This window comes from Syngnathus scovelli, chromosome 18, assembly GCF_024217435.2.
Source record: "Syngnathus scovelli strain Florida chromosome 18, RoL_Ssco_1.2, whole genome shotgun sequence".
NCBI classification, from domain to species: domain Eukaryota; kingdom Metazoa; phylum Chordata; class Actinopteri; order Syngnathiformes; family Syngnathidae; genus Syngnathus; species Syngnathus scovelli.
The window spans coordinates 5,316,538-5,337,377 of record NC_090864.1 but is presented as its reverse complement, the minus strand read 5'-3'; the positions used below and the strand labels follow the sequence as shown (position 1 = coordinate 5,337,377).

Genomic DNA, 20,840 nt, shown 5'->3' with positions numbered 1-20,840 from the left:
TTTGATTTTAAGGGTACATGTCCTTTAAGAAGATTTAGAGCAATCTCACATAATGCTTTCACCAAACTACTGGGGCCTCTGAGTAGCAAATGCTTACGTTTGGCCGGCTTGGATGTAAACAGAGATTTGAGTAACGGTGCGTTTGTTTTTAAAAGCTTCGTCATCGCTTTATTGTTTGGGTATATAAACGACAGGCCACTGGTTATGTAGTACACCTGTACGTAGTCTATATTGTTCTGGGCATGAAGGTGTCAAATCTACCAGTAAATACCCATGCGGCTCTCTTGTAGCATCTTCAAAGCATTCCAGGAAAAACTTCCGGTTGCTGGGAGAAATTTGATTCGCCAGGACACTCACCTGCAGTTTATCGCGGGGGTTTTTGAACAAAATCAAATAATTACTGTTCAAACTAATAGTCCGGCTAAATTTCCCCTGATGGAATACATTCTGCGTTAGCATTATAACGCTTAAATTTTTATGATGTCTATATTGGGTGAATATTCGAACCACTTCAGGGTTATCCGAAGCTTGGAAGATGACGTCATCCAGAATCAACAGATGGTGCTGCTGTGGCGGGAACAGCTTCTCGTCGTCAAAAGATTCAGGCAGCCCCTTGATAAAAACAATGTCTTTATTCAGGTTTTTGAGCTCATCGTACATTGGCTGGTATGAAGTATAAACCCAGACAATATTATCAGGTTTTTTTCTCAGAACATGTTCAGGATTTTGCAATACATTTTTTACAAAGAAAGTCTTGCCACAACCCGAAGGCCCTGCTACTAGAGATGAAAAAGGGAGTTCTAATCTGGGGTCGAATTCAATCTGATTAAAAGCCATTTCCACACACAGACACACGTATGGATAGATAGAAATATCAGTAGCCAAACGGTTCAGTGGTGCCTCGCTCTAGCAGCCTTCTTTTATCGTACACCACACGAAGCCGCTTGGAAAATGACACGTTTCTGAGATGAAACCCTCTCTTATCGCGAACGATATTATGCTGGGGCGCGTAAAGCACATCTGAGGTCGCACCTGCTGTATCGAGGTAGCCTTGAACCAAACTGAGCATGCTGTCGAGATTGATGCTCTGACCGCTTTCGTGATTTTGTGTGATACCCTTTACCTTCATGACCGTCTGAGATGACCCTCGTGTTTTATAAGCGTATGTTTTGGGGCCGGCTGAGACAAATTCTAAAATGCTGTCGTTCGAAAGCTCATCTGTCAAATCACCCAGATAATCACCTAGCGGGAGAACACTTTCACCTGGCTTCACAGTGTACACGAGGCTGTCTGTATCTGTGTAAAGGACACGCCTCTGTAAAATTTCTAAATAGCTGTACATTTTTAGGCGTGCATAGGCTGTTGTGAAACACGCTGCAGCCACGTTTGATGTTTTTGAGGCGGGGATCTCGTTGTTTATGTTGATACAATACTGCACAATTGAGAGCTTCTCATTGATAAAATGGAAGAATTTCACATTGTACAGACCTGAAAACAAAAGTTCAAAAAAATCCTCTGATTTTGTCACAATTTTTGTGTTTGTCATGTTGTCACGTTGCGCGAGTTTTCCCCACAGATTGTTAAGACAGAGTTTTGACACTTGCCTTTTGCCAGGGTTTACAGCAATTTTGGAAGGATCGAGTTGGATACCCTGATGAATGGCATACCCTTCTATGTATCTTTCTCTGTCAGCTTGGTTGACCACGTGAGGCGGGTAACCTGAAGATTCTTGTTTACCTTTTAGAAATGTTCGCATGTAATCACGGAAAATTGTGTCGCTCGTTCTTGTGTAATGCCACACTTCTGTAATTTCCGCAACCGTGTACCCGAGATCGAGTGCCTTAACAAATTCAGGGGTTGTCCAAACACCTGTTAACGATCTTTGCTCATCACTATGTGTACAAGCCGTCTGCTGGTTGTTACACTCGGCACATGTGCGGCACAGTGTGAAGACGAGTTTACCTTTAGCTGTTTTGAATGGTAGAACGGGAAAATATAAACCACGGGGTGGGTTGACTGTGGCGCTGATGAAACCAAAATACGACCTAGGGTCTTTAAAATCACCGTGGATAATCGTTGGATGATCGATTGGGTATGTGGCTGTACTGTTGATGAAAGGATATAATGATGTCACATCAACATACAACACACGCTCGTCTGGCTCTGCCGTGTATTTTAAAACGAATGCGTTTGTTCGGCCCCCAAAAAGAGCCTGCCTCGGTTTGAGCGGTGTAGGAAATTTGTTTTTTTTAAGGAATTCCTTCACCTCTATGTCCATCTTTTTCATTTGCAACCATTCATGCTCCCACATAATTACAAGGTACACATCCTGTCTAAGCTGTAGATCCTGAATTTTCTTTTGTGTTTTATCAAACCTCTCCTGAAAAGGGCGTTTGGTTGTCGGGCATATTTTAGAGAGGTCGAAGCATTCTGCGCAGCCGTGGTGATAACAACCAAAATACTCAAACACTATTTTTACGCCCCCGATTTCACAATAACCATCTACAAAGTAGTTGTCTATCCTAACTTCACCACCGTTCAACGCATGTCTAATTTGGATATTTTGGCTGTGCATGATCCATTGCATGTACTGAATAGAATCGTGCGAGAAAGCTTTGTACTGACGCATATAGTTGTCTGATGGTGTAATGGCTAGTGTTTGAGGAGTCAGAAAATTAGCTCGAAAAACTTTCATGCACGCCGACGCAATTGTTACCGCATTGAATGGATCTGTTCCGGTGGCCTCAAAAAACTCACTCCTGAATTTTTCACACCCTTGCATTAACAGATCAACATCATTCTCGCAGTAGGCTATTGCCTGTTTAGCAAAATCAAACACATTGCTAGCTTCTTTGGCATACCACTCGTCAAACTTTGATCGTTGGGAGGGTGACATTCGCTCGGTGCCGTAGTACGTGGGGTCAGGGTGAGACCCTACGTAGTTTAGATGCTCTAAAGAGCTGAATTTGTGTGGGAAGTAACCCTTTGATTTGTCTTCAAACCCCAGGGCCTTAGGCATTGCGCTTAGAGGCATCGTCAAGAATGAGAGAGAGTCTATGAATCGAGATTTTGTGTCTAAATCGACAAATGATAGAACTTTACTCCCTTGCATCAGAATGTCGAGTTTGAGACCTAATTCAAGCATTCTCCTTATCAGTATGTATGAATCAAAACCTCTCGCATTATGTGCAACAAACGTAGTTTGTTTAAACCGTGGCCTTCGGAAAAATCTGAGAAATTCATCAACACAATCTGTGCCATACCAATGCTTCGCCAGTCCATTATTTGATTCGCAACAGATGAGAAAAGGTTTGTGTAAACCGTCTGAATCTACATAAGTTTCGAAATCGTAGTAGACTACATTTTTGCACGGTGGCTGAGGTTTGATGGGCTGAATGTAGCACATGTGAGGGTTCAACAAGGCGTCATCTTGATTTATGATCTCATCACACACTGTGCATTTTTTAACGGGGCAGCGATGTTTAGCACCGGTACCATCAGCTTTCACATAATAGTGAAGACCACACTCTAAGCATTTTTTGTATGAAGTGCAGTTGCTCACACGATTCATTGATCGAGACTCTTTATGTTTGATAAAGCATTCCTCATTACGACAAGATTTGTTACAGTCGGGGCAGATGACGGGTTTAAACCCTCGCTGTTTACAGCATGGATCAAGACAAACGCCACAGTGTCCTTCACAATGGTGCTGTTGCCAATTCTCATGCCCTTTGTAACAATGCCTGCAAAAAAATGCGTGGCCGACAAAGGCCTCAATCGCTTTCACGCCGTAAAAATGGCCCTCAAGATTTAAGACAAATAAGGTATCGTTATCTGTTTTGGGGTAACGCGTGTCGAAAAAGGTCATGGGGCGGCAGTCCTCTTTTCGATACATTACAGTTATTTTCCGTTTGAGGACTTTCTCAAATTTATGGACATCGCCCAGACTCACAGGTGTTTGACAATCCAATCCTACACTCTCATGTAAGAGCCGCGCTTGTCTTGTGGCCTGTTTTGTCGTGAGTGTGTCATTTAGCAGATAGGTTAGTGAGAGAGCGAAACACAATTTATTGTCTGTATTACGAGGTATGTATAGGTGTCGTTTTTTCAACCTCAAAATCTCTCTGTTGGTAGTGTTCAACAGCCTTCGACGCATTCCACCGCCACCACGCAATGGTGTGACTATTTGTACAATGAGCTCTAAGCCCTCATCAGCCAGAAGCTCTGTGTTTGATTGGGCTAAACGTTCAAGCAAGTTTGATACATTATCTCTGATAGAGTTTATATCACTAGTTTGCTGGTAGATGTGAGCTCTATCGTTACCAGCCGCAAGCTCTATCTGAATTACATCACCTGTTTGTGCCCTGCTAGCTACCTCTTGCACGACATCATCTATTTTATCTTCAATCTGGAGGTAGAAGGTTGCAAAATCATTAATGTTCTGTTGCGATGGTATATTTAACCGTCGCCTTACCTCTACATTATTGAAATGTGGCCTATTGATTACAATAGAACCGCCGTGTTGGTCAGCTAATACAGAACCGTTGTTAGATTGCTGGGGCGTGTGTTGAAATGCTGGTGTGTTGTTGTCAATAACGTCTATTTCGTGATCAATTATAACAGAGCAGTTGTTAGGCTGAAATATCGGCTGAACATCGTCAACAGCAAACGATGATGAATCGACAGTGTTAGCGGTCAACGGGTCAACCAGAGGCTGTGTATTTAGATTTTGGATCATGTTTAGCAACTGCACAGGAATGTCAGGACTGATACGCCCGTTGTTGCCATTAGCTTGGTTGTTTAATTCCGCTATCATGTTTAGCAATTGTGACGGGATTTGTGTCGGACTCTGTCGACCTTCATTCATACTCTGATTGTTCAATTCATCTATGACAGCCTGTAAATGAGTGAGAATAGCAGGACTGTCTGGTCTCTCCCCCTCTGACAAAGCCGCGGTCACATTGTTGAGCAAATCTGTTATTTGACTCGTAGACGTATTGTTAACGTTTGATAAATCTAGCTCTGGTGTGTCACTTCTTTGGCTTGGCCCGCTAAATGACGGTAAATCTATTTCAGAAATGTTTGCTAAGAAATCTGACTCCGTTGACGTAAGGTTTGGATGATCCATTATATTTTCTTTTACAAAACACAACAGAAACAACACAAACCTATTTTGATTCGGCTAAATCTGTAAGAGCACGTATAATCTTAAAACACTCTTGTAACCGTCTTTTGTAGACACAGTTACCACGACACTTTAGAGACCCCCTGCTGGTTGAGTGGTGCGTGTTGTAGAAGGGGTGCCCTCTCCTCCTCCCCCGCCTCTTCCTGTCTCTCGTGTCACGACGCTCACCTGGAAGTGGCTATAAAAAAACAAAAAAAAACGGTTAACCCTTTATATTATCAAAAATAGCAAGTCGAATGATAACATAGAAGGAAATGCTTCTAACTTTGTTTGTCGACTCTTGATGATGCTTCAAGCCCTCGTAAGTAGACAGAGCTTCAACTAGTTCTGAGTCCGTCGCTGATTCCGGCTGAACGGTGCGGGTTGAGATTGGATTGGCTTCAACAGTAGCACGTGACTCTGATGCCGCCGGTCGCGCTGGCGCTGACGTTTCGACTGCTCCAATATGGCGGTCGGACGTTTCGACTGCTCCAATATGGCGGTCGGAGGCAGCTTGTGTCGGCCGATTGTTTTTTCTAGTGGCAGCGGCCAGGAGATCTGACGCATACAAAAAATAAAATCAGCAACTAATACCCTCTATATGAACTATCTTAGATGCGCGATTGACTCACCGTAGTCTGATTGTGTTAGGTAAACGTCGCTAAAATCGTCGTCAAAAGATGCGTGGACATCGGCAAAAACGATGTTGTCTGTAAACAATACATCTTGTTTTATAAAATAACCTATTATTATTATTTATCATTATTATTATTTGTTATTATTATTGTGAGAAATGTAGTAAAATGACTTACCTTTAACCATTCTCGAAAACAGCTTTTTGACGCGCTTCGACCCCCGTTGGTCCGAGCGATGGGTTGTCTTGTCTTGTCTTCTCCAAAATGATGCTCGTCCACACCAAACTTTAAATTCGGCGGGGATAAGACCACGCCTATGAGCTCACGTGTCGCACGAAATCGGATAACTTTGGCCGCTTGTTGATGACGCATCAAAGAGGTCTTTCTCATATCGTCGGACCCAGTATTGTTTGTCAAATTATGCACCAACACCTTGTGACTTGTAGCCGTGTGATTTTCTCAACAAAACCCCCCTTGATCCTCCAAAACCCCCTTGATCCTCTAAAGCAATGTTTACCAAATTACATGCGTCTCCCGCTTTCAGATAACTTTGGCTGAGCTATTGTTTCTCAAATTATATGCAACTCTCTTGAAGCCAACTTTGCCACCTCTAATGACTTTGCCACCTCTAATGACGCCTCTCTAAACCCCTCCTCCTCTTCCTCTTCTTAACAGAAAGGCTCTCTTCAAGCTCACACGTACGGGCCGGAAGCAAAGGTAGCTCAGAGGGCTGTTAGCAAAGCTAGCTCAGGTGCTGCACCTGTCTTGATTCATAAAAATACATGCCCATACATATCCACATCTTAAAAATGGCGCCAGCAAACCAAAATGGCGACAGTCAAAGATGGCGCCGTCATGACTGGCGCCATCTTGATGCCCCCAAGGGTGATTTATGACCCCCCAATAAAAAAAAAGCCATAAATCTTAACATCAATAGGTCATAAAATTTTATGACTTCCTAACTCATTTGCATATGAATAGACATCAAAGCTTGCCGCATTGACTTATTCTCTCCTGTCTTTCCTCGTCTCCCATCGTAGCCACACTGAAGTGGAGCGCTACGTACGCTTCGTCATATTTCCTTGTCTTAGCTTTCGTGTGACTCTCAATTCTCTTATCTCCGTCTCTCTCCGCCGTTCTTTTCAACCCTGTTATATATTTTTCCATGGTGTCCCACTGCACTTTTTATCGCCTGCTCTGTGCTGTGTGTATGTTCCGTGCACTCTACACTGTAAAGCGACTACACTTTGCGCACACTCTTCTACTAATACCGCCACTTCTACCAACTGCAGGGGGGGGGGGGGGGGGGGGCGCCGGGGGCGCCCCACTATTTGAGAAGCAATGGTCCACAGTAAGGGTGCACTTGACTCCACTTTATGATCATTCGCTGTATCAGCAGAGAAATACAAATGTGAAGCTATAATGCAAGAAAGACGTAATATATATTCATATATTAGAGTAGAAAATATGCTTATGTACATGTATATTTACATATGTATGTATATGATCCCTTCAACAACTAAGAAGGGTCCAGGTAGCTTAATTGAAGTTTTGGTGATTTTTATTGTGCCCACCATCAGGGCCGCAAAAAGTTGTTCATTCTGCCTGTTGCCTCAGTTTGTTTTGCGATTCCGTCCACTTCGTCAGCTTCCCGCCGCTTCGCTTTCGGGTGCAGATGGAGGTAGAATAACGCCAGAAAGACCAGCCCCAGGACGGAGCAGGCAAAAATAACCCCGCTGATTACCAAGAAGGACATTGCTGTCCGCACCTCTGGCTTTAGGAACGCCAAAAGTAATGGTGATGTCACGTGAAGGAATGAGGTCAAAATACAAAAAGTCCTGCCTCGCTACAAAAACAGATATGCTCAAACCTCATTGAATAAAGTACATAAGCAGACAAGTATATTCACATATTAAATAAATAAAAGAAACATTTGAACATACCTACACACCAAATCAATAAAGAAGACATAACTAGACATTTTTGATAAGTGGTGATGAGAAAGGTTTTTATAACTTTATGATCTGATATATATATTTTTGAGGACTTTGAAATAACAAATGACTTTTGATATATTGCCTAAATAGCTTAATGACCCTTAAGGAACTGTGGAATGCATGCCTGATGTTTTTTCTCTGAATCATGGACACGGCCAGAGTCGTCTTGACCGTTCAGTACTTGATTGTATCTTATGTTTTGACTAATGTTAGATGCCAGTTTTTGATTACTACTGAACGCTCTGCACAGAGGGAAATAGTTTGCCTAACAAAGAAAAGATACGGTTGAATGCGGTACGACAGTGTATGTCCAAGATTGGAGAAGAATGTTCACAGGAAGGTCACGTGGAGATAAAACCAGTGGGTGCCAGAAGGAGCCACCCGAGAACTCGGCCAAAGATGATCGCCAAGGCCGAGAGACGGGATGGAAGACAACAGCCCCCTCCACACACACACACACACACCAACAGCCCCCCACCAACACACCGAATCGCCCATAACCAGCACCACTCCCATGGAAGCAGACTCTCCTTCGAACTTGCCCCACCCCGAAGACTCATCGCCCATCAATCCCAGCCCACAATGTGCTACTGAATATAAAACTGATCTAACAACCTTGGACTTTGCCTTTTCTGAATGGAGACTTTCCGCTCTTGAAGGGCCCAGCGCTGTATTGTACTTTCCTGAAAACAGAGCTTTTTGAACAAGAATTGTGATTGAACTCAACCAATCTGTCTAAGTCTAATTTCTGCTTCAGTGTCTTTGCATTTTCCTAAATCTGAAGAAATCAAACGAGCACGCAGTGAGTAAATTGGATAACAGGTGATTGGCAAAGGCTTTTGCCGTGAGGCACAGATAACGCGCTCCTTAAATTGTGGACAGAATCCAACACACGTTAATGAGCAAATAGAGGGAATAATAAATAGTCATGACGATCCTGGTGTGCTGTCCTTTGACGTTAAAAAAGGTGAATGTGAGGATGAACCCAACCACTGCGCGGTAGACCATCTCATGCCTTTTGGTGGAGCAAAAGTTGGTGCGCAGCACGTGTGACCACATTGTCCCCAGCAGCCACAAAATGGCCACCAAGGCAATTACACAGTAGTGGCTGAGGAGCAGGAGGAGGCTGAAGCTGAGGATGTGGCTGCTGAGGGTGAAGAGTTTATAGAGGAGGTAAATGGCGGTGGGCGAGCCAGAGGGCATCTCCTGGATGTTGGGGAGTGACCGACGTAGACACCGGCGGTAGTCCACCAAAGCCCAGGCGATGTTACAACACGAGAAGACCATAGAAAAATCTGGAAGGCAGCAGACAGGAACAACACCCTCAGGGTTGGACATTTGCCCAAAATGCCAACTCAAAAGCTGACCGGTAAAATTCTGAGCTTAGCTTAACTCAAATACTCATGATAAGAATGATGCATTCCTTTTGGCAACTCAATAAGCAAGTATTGATAAACTCATACATACCTGGAATGATTTCCCACAACAAATACAGCAGTCATGATGGACATATTTATTTGCTATATAATTAAAACAAAGTTATTAAAAAACAAGAAACATATTTTATTCAGCTTTTGTTGCACTTTTGGTTGTGGTTATCATTGCTGAATTTAGGTTTTTGTTCAGGGTTGTTGGCGAGTGTCACAGTGAGAGGTTGACGTCGTTCTTCTTGCCGCTGCTCAGGCTGTGGATCATGGCAATCATGGCCGAATGCTTGTTGAGCTCGTCTTCGCACTGTTTGAGCTTGACCTCCAGCTGACTCTTCTGTAGCTCCAGAGACGACGCCTGCGCACGGGGCACCAGCATGGGACCGGGAAGCTTGGCGGGAAGGCAGACGTCACACTTACCTTGATGCACGCGTCCCTCCTGGCCTGCTCCGTCTTGGTCAGCTCTTTCTTCAAAGTGTCGAGTGTGTCCTCCAGCTCCAGCCTCTCTTGCTCTTTCCCTCGTTCTTTGTCTGCCGCCGTCCGCAACTCTTCTTGCAACTCTGCCGCCAAAACACGACTTCAAGGAGGCGGAATTCTGATGCTACGGCAAATGTGCTAGCGTAACCGCATCTCTGACCTGCTATATCTTTGTCCTTCAACTGCATGTCTGAATGCAGCGACTTGATCTCCTCCTCCTTCTCCTTCAACAGCAACACAACCCTGACGAGAATGTGCGAGCCCAGAGAGTATTAGGCATGCTACCACTCAGACACAAATGCCAGCATCGGAATCCCTTCTATAAAGTCAACTAAATTGCTAGCAAACAGTATGAACCAAAATGCTAACACAAGAGACTGTTGAAAATGTGTCATATTGCCATGCGAAAATTTGGACAGGTCTCCTACTTGTCATGCTGCAGCTGCAGAGCTTGGTGGCTCTTCTGGAGCATGTCGTTGCGTTTGTTGAGGTTGGCGTGAGCCGCCTGAAGCTCCTTCAACTGATACCCACTCTCATTGAACCTGACAACAAGCGCATCATTCAGTCGTTACCTCTACCAAGGCAGTGACGAAGGTAAAGGTTATTCAAAATAAGTGAATTACGTATTCAGTCCGACATTCGAAGAACTTTTATATAGTCCATTATATGGGAATGACCTTTGGAGCAAGGAGTTGTAGGAGGCTTTGAGGGCCTGGTGCTCCTCCGAGTCCAGCTGCAGTCTGACGTTGTGCTGCAGCAGCTCCTCCGTGTCGGCCTTGGAGCGTCGTGCCTCCTCCAGCTGCACGGCCAGTTCGCTCTGAAGGGCCTCACGCCGCCGCTCCGCTTCCTTCAGCAGGCTGGCCAACTTCCGAGCCTTTACATCACAGATGCTAAATTAGACTTCATCGCCATTTACAATGGCTTCTTTCTCCAGGTGGAGGCGCCACAAGACAAAAGTGCTCACCTCGGCCTCGGCCTGAGCCAGCTGGAAGTGGTACTGATTAATGAGGCGGTCGGACTGAGACAGCGCCACGGCTTTTGCTTCCAGCAGGTCCTTAAGGCGACTCTCCTCAGACTGAAGGCCAGATTAGGACTTAATGAACATCAAATGCCAAATCAAGCATCCAAGTCAATCATTGCAATCCTGCATGTGCTTCTTTTGGACTCGAGACTAAACACACAGTCCCATCCTAGTTGTCATGGTAACAAAATTCACACCAACGTCGGGAGTCTTTCATTACTTACAGCGAGGGCGGCGAGCTTCCGCTCATAGATGTCGATGATGTCAGACACATGGGCGTCTTTCGTCGGCTCCTGCAGCTACAAACCAGAAGGGGGCACTATTCAGCTTCACCGCCATGCTATCAAAAACCAACAGGAAGCCTACAGGAAATGCATTAAAGACCTCCAAACCGCCACGGAGCTTCTCCACCAAGCTGTGGATGTTGTTGGATGCCCCGGACATGTCCAGACTGCTGCTGTTTGTCCGAGGAGGCGGGACGTCCTGAACAGGAATACGCTTGACGGTCAGTTCGGCCTCCCTTTGCCGGTAAGCATTATTGGCGGCCATGCTGTCCCCGAGGCTGAAGACAAAAGTCATGTCGAATTTTTTCCACTATCGTAAAAAGTTCTAAGGAAACTTGTGGTCAAAGTAAAATTGTTGGATTAAGCTTTGCTGCCCCTCTGTGAGTCGTCACCTTATCGTGGTGGAGGGGTTTGCATGGCCCTATGATCCTAGGAGCCATGTTGTCGGGGGCTTCATGCTCCTGGTAGGGTCACCCATGGCAAACGGGTCCTAGGTGAGGGGCCAGACAAAGCACGGCTCTCAGAAGCCCCTTATGATGACTAAAATAAATGGACTTCGTTTTCCCTCGCCCGGACGCGGGTCACCGGGGCCCCCCTCTGGAGCCAGGCCTGGAGGCGGGGCTCGAAGGCGAGCGTCTGGTGGCCGGGCCTTCGCCCATGGGGCCCAGCCGGGCACAGCCCGAAAAGGAAACGTGGGTCCCCCTTCCCATGGGCTCACCACCTGTGGGAGGGGCAAAAGGGGTCAGGTGCAGTGTGAGCTGGGCGGCGGCCAAAGGCAGGGACCTTGGCGGTCTGATCTCCGGCTGCAGAAGCTGGCTCATGGGACATGGAATGTCACCTCTCTGGCTGGAAAGGAGCCCGAGCTGGTGTGCGAGGCAGAAATGTTCCGACTAGATATAGTCAGACTAGCCTCAGTTTAGGTTCCGGTACAAGCTCTCTCGAGAGGGGCTGGACTCTCTTCCACTCTGGAGTTGCCCACAGTGAGAGGCGTTGAGCAGGTGTGGGTATACTTATTGCCCCCCGGCTGGGCGCCTGCACATTGGGGTTCACCCCGGTGAACGAGAGGGTAGCCTCCCTCCGCCTTCGGGTGGGGGGACGGGTCCTGACTGTTGTTTGTGTCTATGCACCAAACGGCAGCTCAGAGTACCCACCCTTCTTGGAGTCCCTGGAGGAAGTGCTGGGTGACTTCAATGCTCACGTGGGCAATGACAGTGAGACCTGGAAGGGCGTGATTGGGAGGAACGGCCCACCCCGATCTGAACCCGAGCGGTGTTCTATTATTGGACTTCTGTGCTCGACACAGATTTTCAATGATGAACACCATGTTCAAACATAAGGGTGTCCATGTGTGCACTTGGCACCGGGACACCCTAGGCCGCAGTTCGATGATCGATTTTGTAGTCGTGTCATCAGATTTGCGGCCGCATGTTTTGGACACTCGGGTGAAGAGAGGGGCGGAGCTGTCAACTGATCACCACCTGGTGGTGGGTTGGCTCCGATGGTGGGGGAAGATGCCGGTCCGACCTAGCAGACCCAAACGCTCTGTGAGGGTCTACTGGGAACGTCTGGCGGAATCCCCTGTCAGGAAGAGCTTCAACTCCCACCTCCGGCAGAGCTTTTCCCACGTGGGGGAAATTGAGTCTGAGTGGACCATGTTCCGCGCGCGCCTCCATTGTTGAGGCGGCCGACCGGAGCTGTGGCCGTAAGGTCGTTGGTGCCTGTCGTGGCGGCAATCCCCGAACCCGCTGGTGGACACCGGCGGTAAGGGATGCCGTCAAGTTGAAGACGGAGTCCTATCGGGCCGTTCTGGCCTGCGGGACCCTGGAGGCAGCTGACAGGTACCGGATGGCTAAGCGGAACGCGGCTTCGGCGGTGGCTGAGGCAAAAACCCGGGCGTGGGAAGAGTTTGGCGAGGCCATGGAGAATGACTTCCGGACAGCTTCAAGGAAATTCTGGTCCACCATCCGGCGTCTCAGGAGGGGGAAGCAGTGCAACATCAACACTGTTTACAGTGGGGATGGCGTGCTGCTGACCTCGTCCCAGGACGTCGTGAGTCGGTGGGGAGAATACTTCGAAGGCCTCCTGAATTCCACCTACACGCCTTCCATTGTGGAAGCAGGGCCTGGGGACTCTGAGGCGGGCTCTCCAATCTCTGGGGTTGAAGTCACTGAGGTAGTTAAAAAACTCCTCGGTGGCAAGGCCCTGGGGGTGGATGAGATCCGCTTGGAGTTCTTAAGGGCTCTGGATGTTGTGGGGCTGTCATGGCTTACACGCCTCTACAACATTGCGTGGACATCGGGGACAGTACCTCTGGATTGGCAGACTGGGGTGGTGTTTCCCCCTTTAAGAAGGGGGACCGAAGGATGTGTTCCAATTACAGGGGAATCACACTCCTCAGCCTCCCTGGTAAGCTCTATTCAGGGGTGCTGGAGAGGAGGGTCTGTCGGGAGGTCGAACCTCGGATTCAGGAGGAGCAGTGTGGCTTTCGTCCTGGCCATGGAACAGTGGACCAGCTCTACACCCTCAGCAGGATCCTCGAAGGTGCATGGGAGTTCGCCCAACCAGTCCACATGTGTTTCGCGGACTTGGAGAAGGCGTTCGATCGTGTCCCTCGGGAGGTTCTGTGGAGGGTGCGTCGGGAGTACGGGGTGCCGAGCCGACTGATAAGGGCGGTTCGGTCCCTGTATCACCGATGCCAGAGTTTGGTCCGCATTTCCGGCAGTCAGTCGGATTCGTTCCCAGTGAGGGTTGGACTCCGCCAAGGCTGCCCTTTGTCACCGATTCTGTTCATAACTTTTATGGACAGAATTTCTAGGCGCAGCCGAGGCGTTGAGGGGGTCCGGTTTGGGGACCTCAGCATCGCGTCTCTGCTTTTTGCAGACGACGCGGTGCTGTTGGCTTCTTCAGGCTGTGATCTCCAGCTCTCACTGGAGCGGTTCACAGCTGAGTGTCAAGCGGTCGGGATGAGAGTCAGCATCTCCAAATCCGAGTCCATGGTCCTCGATCGGAAAAGGGTGGAATGCCCTCTCCGGATCGGGGATGAGATCCTGCCCCAAGTGGAGGAGTTTAAGTATCTTGGAGTCTTGTTTACGAGTGAGGGGAGGATGGAGTGTGAGATCGACAGGCGGATCGGTGCAGCGTCGGCAGTAATGCGGACTCTGTACCAGTCCGTTGTGGTAAAGAGAGAGCTGAGCCAAAAGGCAAAGCTCTCAATTTACCGGTCGATTTACGCTCCTACCCTCACCTATTGTCACGAGCTATGGGTCGTGACCGAAAGAACGAGATCCCGGATACAAGCGGGCGAAATGAGTTTTCTCCGCAGGATGTCCGGGCTCTCCCTTGGAGATAGGGTGAGAAGCTCGGTCATCCGGGAGAGACTCGGAGTAGAGTCGCTACTCCTCCACGTTGAGAGGAGCCAGATGAGGTGGCTCGGGCATCTCATCCGGATGCCCCCTGGGGAGGTGTTCCAGGCATGTCCCACCAGTAGGAGACCCCGGGGACGACACAGGACGCGCTGGAGAGACTATGTCGCTCAGCTGGCCTGGGAACGCCTTGGGGCTGGATGAAGTGGCTGGGAAGAGGGAAGTCTGGGAGTCCCTCCTGAAGCTGCTGCCCCCGCGACCCGACCCCGGATAAGCGGAAGAAGATGGATGGATGGATGGATGGATGGATGGATGGATGGATGGATGGATGGATGGATGGATGGATGGATGGATGGATGGATGGATGGATGGATGGATGGATGGATGGATGGATGCTTGCTGGTCAATGCAGGTTTTCATCACTAGATAACTGAAGTCCTCTTGAACAGCTGGAGACTCACACCAGCAACGGGAAGTCCGGGAGCGGCGTGGCCTCCAAGAGCAGAGCGAGGCCGGTATGTACGTGCGCTCTGTGATGCGAGGTCAGGGCCAAAGCAAGGGGCGTAGCTATCCTCTGGTCCTGAACATGGGATGGGGGTTGAAGGTGATGATGTTGCAGAAGCAGAGAGAGAGAGAGAGAGAGGAAAAAGAAAGGAAGTCACCTGCAGCGTACGGTAGAAGCCGGTCTCCATGTCCTTGACCTGCTGCCGCAATTTGCTCATCAGCACCAAGGTGCTGAGCAGAGCCTCAGCACACACCTGACTAGACACACACAGACACTCATCATCATCATAGTATATCTTACAGTGAAGACACCTGGACATGGTTGGCTGACCTGAGATTGTTGTCAGCGCCCAGGGGCAGGCATGCCATGGGGCTGTTGCCATGACAACAGGCGAGCAGCGTCTCTACCTGCAAGAGGCACTGGTGTGCGCTCACCTGGTTTGACACCAGTGCCCGTGTGGTGTCCTTACCGCACATGAGTGGACCGGTTAAGGCTTTTGGACAAAGCAAATAATACATGGACAAAGATGACTTCCCCAAGGGTCAGTGTTAGGGCCTAACCGAAACTAAACTCAACAATGCTGTGCCTTTGGACATCCCTGCTGGGTTTAACACTACCAGACAATATGAGTGAATGGCGTGGATATCAAGCAGCAGGCTGTTGACATGAGTGACACGTTTGCAGTGTTGTCTCAGGTGGGCATCTCTTTTGGTGGGCGGGTCCAGGGCCTTGACAAAGTCCAGCAGGACAGGAAGTAGCATCCCCACAAAACTCTCAGTGCCGTCTGGCATGCTGGCAGCGCCCAATGCCTCCTGGGCAAAGACAGTTACATGCATAATGAAATCTCACAATTTTATTTTCTCAAACATATGTAAAATGACACTTGATGGCATACCATATCGGCCCGAATATAAGACGACCCTGATTATAAGACGACCCCCCCTTTTTAGGACTAAAGTTTGAAAAAAGACTTTTTGAACACCAAATTTAATTTTTATACAGAAAATAATTACAGTACATCTGAAACAAATGATTATAACAATATATTCGAGAGAAAAGCATGTTATTTTCCCTCATTCAAATCGTGCAAAAACTGTCTATCACACCTTAATATATGACCATGTAAGTATGTAAACTAAAGCGCAATCACATTAGTAAATTAATGGCTTCTGGTTTTTGAAACGTAAATAAACCAGTCTACTGTGATAAAACAACTAAATTGCAATAACTGCATTAACCATCAAAGTGAAGTCTAACTAACTGTAGTCTTGAAACAAATCTGAATAAGGAAAAACATGGCAATAAAATAATGCAAACGGGTTTAAACTTGAGAGGAGCTGAGATCTGTCATGTCAGAACATTACTCCTCACAAACATCCTCTGCCTCGCTGTGCTCAGCGTCATTGTCCTCACATTTTCTGTTATCTCTGCTCTTATTTTCTTCTCTTTTCTTTCTTACCGCTATTTTTTATTTTTCTTCTTTGTGCTACCGCTATTTTTATTTTTCTTCTTCATGACAGGGGTTCGCTTTGGCCTGGGGAGTTAAGTTCAGCATTCGCTTTAAAGATATCTGGCGCCATCCAGCGTTGTGAATTGATATAATGTCTAGACCCCGAATGTAAGACAACTTCCACTTTTTCAGTCTTATTTCAATGCAAAAAACATCGTCTTATATTAGGGCCAATATGGGAATTCAAACCTCCATCAGCTCCGTGAGCAGCTGCAGCGCCTTCAGTGAGCAGGTCTCGGCGCCACCCACGGGCGAGCTGATCCACTGCACTAGCGCCAGCCCAGGTTCAGCCTTGTGTTCCGCAGTCACCGCCGCCTGCCTGCGACTTGTTGCCCTGAGTTTGGGTCCCACCGCTTTGAACAGCACCTGGTATAGCAGTGGGCGCAGACCCGACACGCTGCACATGGCGAGGAGTAGCTCCAGGACCTGCGGACGCACAACAGTCAAGCTCCAGAGGAACTGTCGAGGAACTGTCACGCATGAAGGCGCATACACATAGCTCACTTTGGCTGCTGAGTCGGCATCTTTTAAATGCAACAGTCCTAAAACTTGAGACACACACGCTGGCAAGTGCTGGTACCTGCGGACCACGACAAAACCGCTTTAGTGGGGTTTGTGCTTTTGTGTGTATGTGTGTGTCTTGTACCGAGTGAGATAATCTGCAATTTTGGGGTTCTGCAGCAGATCAACCAGAAGATCAACAGAGTATTTTCGGGTCAGTGTGCCGTCACCGTTGACAATGATGTTAAAGACCAGCTGGAAGGTCTGGTGGATGTTTTTGGCATCGAAGAGCTGTGGTGGAAACACACACACGTGCCGCAAACACACAAACAAAACACATTGATGAAAACACAAACACATATAGAAAGTTTGGACACAAACAACGTGCACAGAAAATGAGAGGCACAAACACACCAAGAATTACCAAAGGTCTACGACCTGAAAAGTCTACCACCATGGCAACCGTTCCCGCACCCACCCACCTTCTCTCCGACTTTTTCGTTAAGAGTCAGGCTGGCCAGGATGGACAACGTGAAAACCACCACGGTCAGACTGTTGTGGGCCAGAAAGGTGATCAGCGTCCGATAAAACGGCTTCACGTTGTCCTGTGTTTGGATGAAGAAAAGTTCCGTTCCATTTCACTTTTTTCCATGATGAGGTCGCTACAGCTAGAAAAGGCAAAGCACCATCACTACCGACCAGAGACTTGATGTGAGTCTGCATGGCGGGGTTATCTCGACAAAGGTTGGCCAACAGGCCGAGGCAGGGCATGATGATGTCATCGCTCGGGGACTGGCTGCCAGAAAAGAATTCAATTGTGTGTGAGGGCTTGGCAGTGAAACATGCGCTACGCACACACGGAGTATGGTACACCTCAATAAGAAAAATTTAAACTTAATATACAGATAGACCAGAGACGAACAAAGTTGTTTTTTTTCTTTTTCTTGTAGTTTAAAGCCATTTTATTGCTGCTCCGACTTACACCGAAATTCGGTTTACGTCGCCGCGTAGGAACAGATCAACGTCATAAACCGAGGACCCTCTGTATTACTTTTACTACAGAATTTCAATACAGAAATTGGTCTTCGGAAAGTATTACACTTTGTTTTATGTTTTTTTAAAACCTTTTGAATTGAACAACTGAAATGAAATTAGCTTTCATAGTGTATTTACATTTTGTGAGCTGCATCTGTACACTTGTATGTCCGTCTTACATGTTGGACACGAGGAAGACGATGAGCTCGTTGACGTGGTTCGAGGACGGGAAGATGCGAGTGCTGTAGGTTATCTTCTGGAGCAACTGTAAACTCTTTGCACAGACATAGCAGTATTACAGTATGCCAGCAACAGTTGGAAATCTGCGACACAGCAGCCGTTTATTTATTTGATTATTTAGATCACAGGCGTCAAACTCAAGGCCCGGGGGACCCAGATACGGCCCGCCACATCATTTTATGTGGCCCGCGAAGACAAATTGTGCATCAAATTCGTGTGTCATCACTAGAATTGCAAATTGTCTTCACTTTTAATAATATCTTTTTTTTAAATATTTGACCACTTTTTACTCATCTGATTTGAAAATGAGTTATTTGTCAGTTTGTTTAGTAGCTTTGACTATATATGATATGAAGTGCTCATACATTTATTTGGGTTGACAGTCATAATGGCCCCCCGAAGCAGCTGTGAAGTGAAAAAAAAAAAAGAGTTTGACACCCCTGATTTAGATCATGTATAGGACCAAGTCAAAATACGCTGGTGCATGTCTCCATCGTCCAATTAGTATCTGTGGCTTTAAATTTGTGTGTTTCCATCATCCAATTAGTTAGTTAGTACCTGTGACTTTAAATTTGTGCGGCTTTAAAAGGTGGATACTGGCCCAATGAGTGACATGAAAGTTAGTGAATGGAACTACAAAGCAGAGCCCAAATGACAATAACTTTTTTAGGACCAATTCTAGTATTTGGCCTGAAAAACAATTCTGATAACTGATGAAAAATAAATTAATCATTAAAAATATACAGTGAACCCAAGAAACATGAACCACGATATGACAAGGCCGACTGTATCACAGATTTTTACCCATTGTGGGTGGGTCTGCAACGTACGTATACCCCGTGGTAAAATTGGAATATAATCGACTGAAATGACCAACCTGCAGTACGAGAGGGTCTCCGGGGGTGGCGCTGTGGCGATGAACAAGCAGAGCCAGGATGCTGGTGAGGTTGAAGTTACAGTGTAAGATCTTCCTGCTGCCATCGTCACAAGCTGCAATGAGTTGGCGTATTGGAATGGATTTATTCCACCAGAATTTTATCTAAACTAGATTAAAGAAAAAGTGGACCGTACCAAGCTGCGTCAGCAGGGACAAGTTGGCTCCGGCAACAGTGGGACTTGTGTTTGCGTTACCAGTGAGCTCCACCAGCCTGCGAACACACTCGGTGGGTAGCAGCTGACCTGAAGACAGCAGCTGCTCACATTTGAGGGAGGAAATCTCCTGCAAACATTAAAAACAGTGAAATAAAAAGATCTCTGCTCTCTTTTCATCAAATGTAAATTTTTGCGTACAACATTATGGCTAGGTGACATGCATATGACGTTCACGCGAGTCAAAAGAAAATTACAACTTGTAGAGAAATAGATAAGGTTGAAAATTAACTGTATTCAAATTGGCACTGCACTGTCGTAGAATGGAATGTTAAAAAACAAGGCTACCATTTTGAACAAAATACTTCTTCGTTCCAGTCATAATGGTAAGTGTTCCATGAAATATAGAAATCATAACCTAGAAAATGGCACAAGCGGTTTAAAAGTGAGTCACCTCCACTTGCTTAAGAAGCTGAGCTGCACTTTGAGGATTCCTCCCTTCTTCATACTGCTGCGTGGCGAGCAGCAGAGACTTCAAACAAGTCGTAGCGTCCATTTAGGAAAGTATAAACCAAACTATCGAAGATAATAATTTGACCTTTAATTTACTGTAACGCTGTGTGTGAGTGAATGAGAGAGGGAGAAAGCGAGAGAGATTCAAATACGAAACTCGACGGCGTAAACCAGCAAGCGGTTACACTAGCGGCACATGATGCGTTTAATTTAATCTCTACATTGAATGATTTCCATCGTCGTCACGAAATATAAACGACAAATATTTATTGCTGTTCATTTGTGCTCGTTTGAAGTCCCAAACCGTCAACTTCCAACAGCAAAACAGCACGTCCTCCCGCTCGGTGCTTCAAAATGGTGTTGGACAAATGAAGTTTAAGATTGCACGCATGCGCGGGGCTGCGACGCAGAAACTTGCTGCTGCTGCCGCCGCCGCCTCCAGGGCCCATGGGAAATTTGGCTTCTTCAATAAGTTTCGCTACAAAAGCTATGCGAGGAAATACACGAGATATTTTGCGGACACAATTTGAATAGAAAATGAAGATTTCACACCAGTGATCCCCAACATTTTTAGCGCCACGGACCGGATTACTGTCAGACACTTTTTACGGACCGGTGTTTGATGGCGTCACAACCGTTGCGAAGAAAACGTCTAAAAACAATTCTATAATATCAAATGTCAAAATCACCAATAAATCGAAACAATCAACGACTGCATTATAGTTGCGTGCGTTTTCTTAGCAAAACTGGTCCGCACTTGTACAACATGGCCATTTCCGCTAAACAGACCCAACCACAATCCCAAACGTCATCGCATTGTCTGTCCAGCCAATCATATAGCAAAAAAAACAAAAACAAACGCAAGCGCATTATACCTACACTTATGGGTACACCACCAAAGATGCTTTGATACGGAAATACGATTAGAACGCATAGAAATCGCTGACTCTGGAAACAGACACTTAGGGGGTTTTAACGTTTTGTTCTCCAGAAAAATCCAGACTCACATCTGTTAGGTTACAGATTTTAGTTATCGATCTGACTCCAAATTGCGATCAACACTTAACACATAAATTGCTA

At 46.7% G+C, this 20,840-nt stretch overlaps 1 protein-coding gene and 1 long non-coding RNA gene across 3 annotated transcripts; both read right to left on the bottom strand.

The window, feature by feature from the left end:
* Positions 1-613: 613 nt before the first annotated feature.
* On the bottom strand, positions 614-6,229 carry LOC137839664 (uncharacterized). Of its 2 annotated transcripts, XR_011085711.1 has the most exons (4): positions 5,977-6,229; positions 5,797-5,874; positions 5,451-5,722; positions 614-5,363 (listed from the first exon to the last, which is right to left on the bottom strand). It is a non-coding gene; the product is annotated as an uncharacterized lncRNA (long non-coding RNA). The 2 variants fall into 2 exon arrangements; XR_011085710.1 differs by having other exon boundaries at positions 5,797-6,226.
* Positions 6,230-9,294: 3,065 nt separating this feature from the next.
* cip2a (cellular inhibitor of PP2A) lies at positions 9,295-20,532 on the bottom strand. Its single transcript, XM_049749079.2, has 21 exons — positions 19,702-20,532; positions 19,230-19,377; positions 19,036-19,148; positions 18,098-18,192; positions 17,583-17,679; positions 17,366-17,488; positions 17,029-17,174; positions 16,887-16,962; positions 16,572-16,808; positions 15,519-15,684; positions 15,203-15,350; positions 15,030-15,129; positions 14,829-14,947; positions 11,106-11,283; positions 10,946-11,020; positions 10,665-10,775; positions 10,378-10,574; positions 10,129-10,242; positions 9,861-9,943; positions 9,644-9,783; positions 9,295-9,581 (listed from the first exon to the last, which is right to left on the bottom strand). Exons 1-21 carry the CDS (start codon positions 19,801-19,803, stop codon positions 9,438-9,440), a joined length of 2,712 nt encoding a protein of 903 aa, XP_049605036.1. The 5' UTR covers positions 19,804-20,532; the 3' UTR covers positions 9,295-9,437.
* Between the last annotated feature and the right edge of the window lie 308 nt (positions 20,533-20,840).

What these genes read in the sequence shown, in the direction of transcription:
- cip2a (XM_049749079.2), bottom strand. Translation starts at nt 19,803, where the DNA reads ATGGACGCTACGACTTGTTTGAAGTCTCTGCTGCTCGCCACGCAGCAG. An exon ending in ATTGCAGATTATCTCACTCG is followed by an intron (nt 16,963 to 17,028) that starts GTACAAGACACA and finishes CGTGGTCCGCAG; the next exon opens with GTACCAGCACTTGCCAGCGT. An exon ending in ATGCCGACTCAGCAGCCAAA is followed by an intron (nt 16,809 to 16,886) that starts GTGAGCTATGTG and finishes GTGCGTCCGCAG; the next exon opens with GTCCTGGAGCTACTCCTCGC.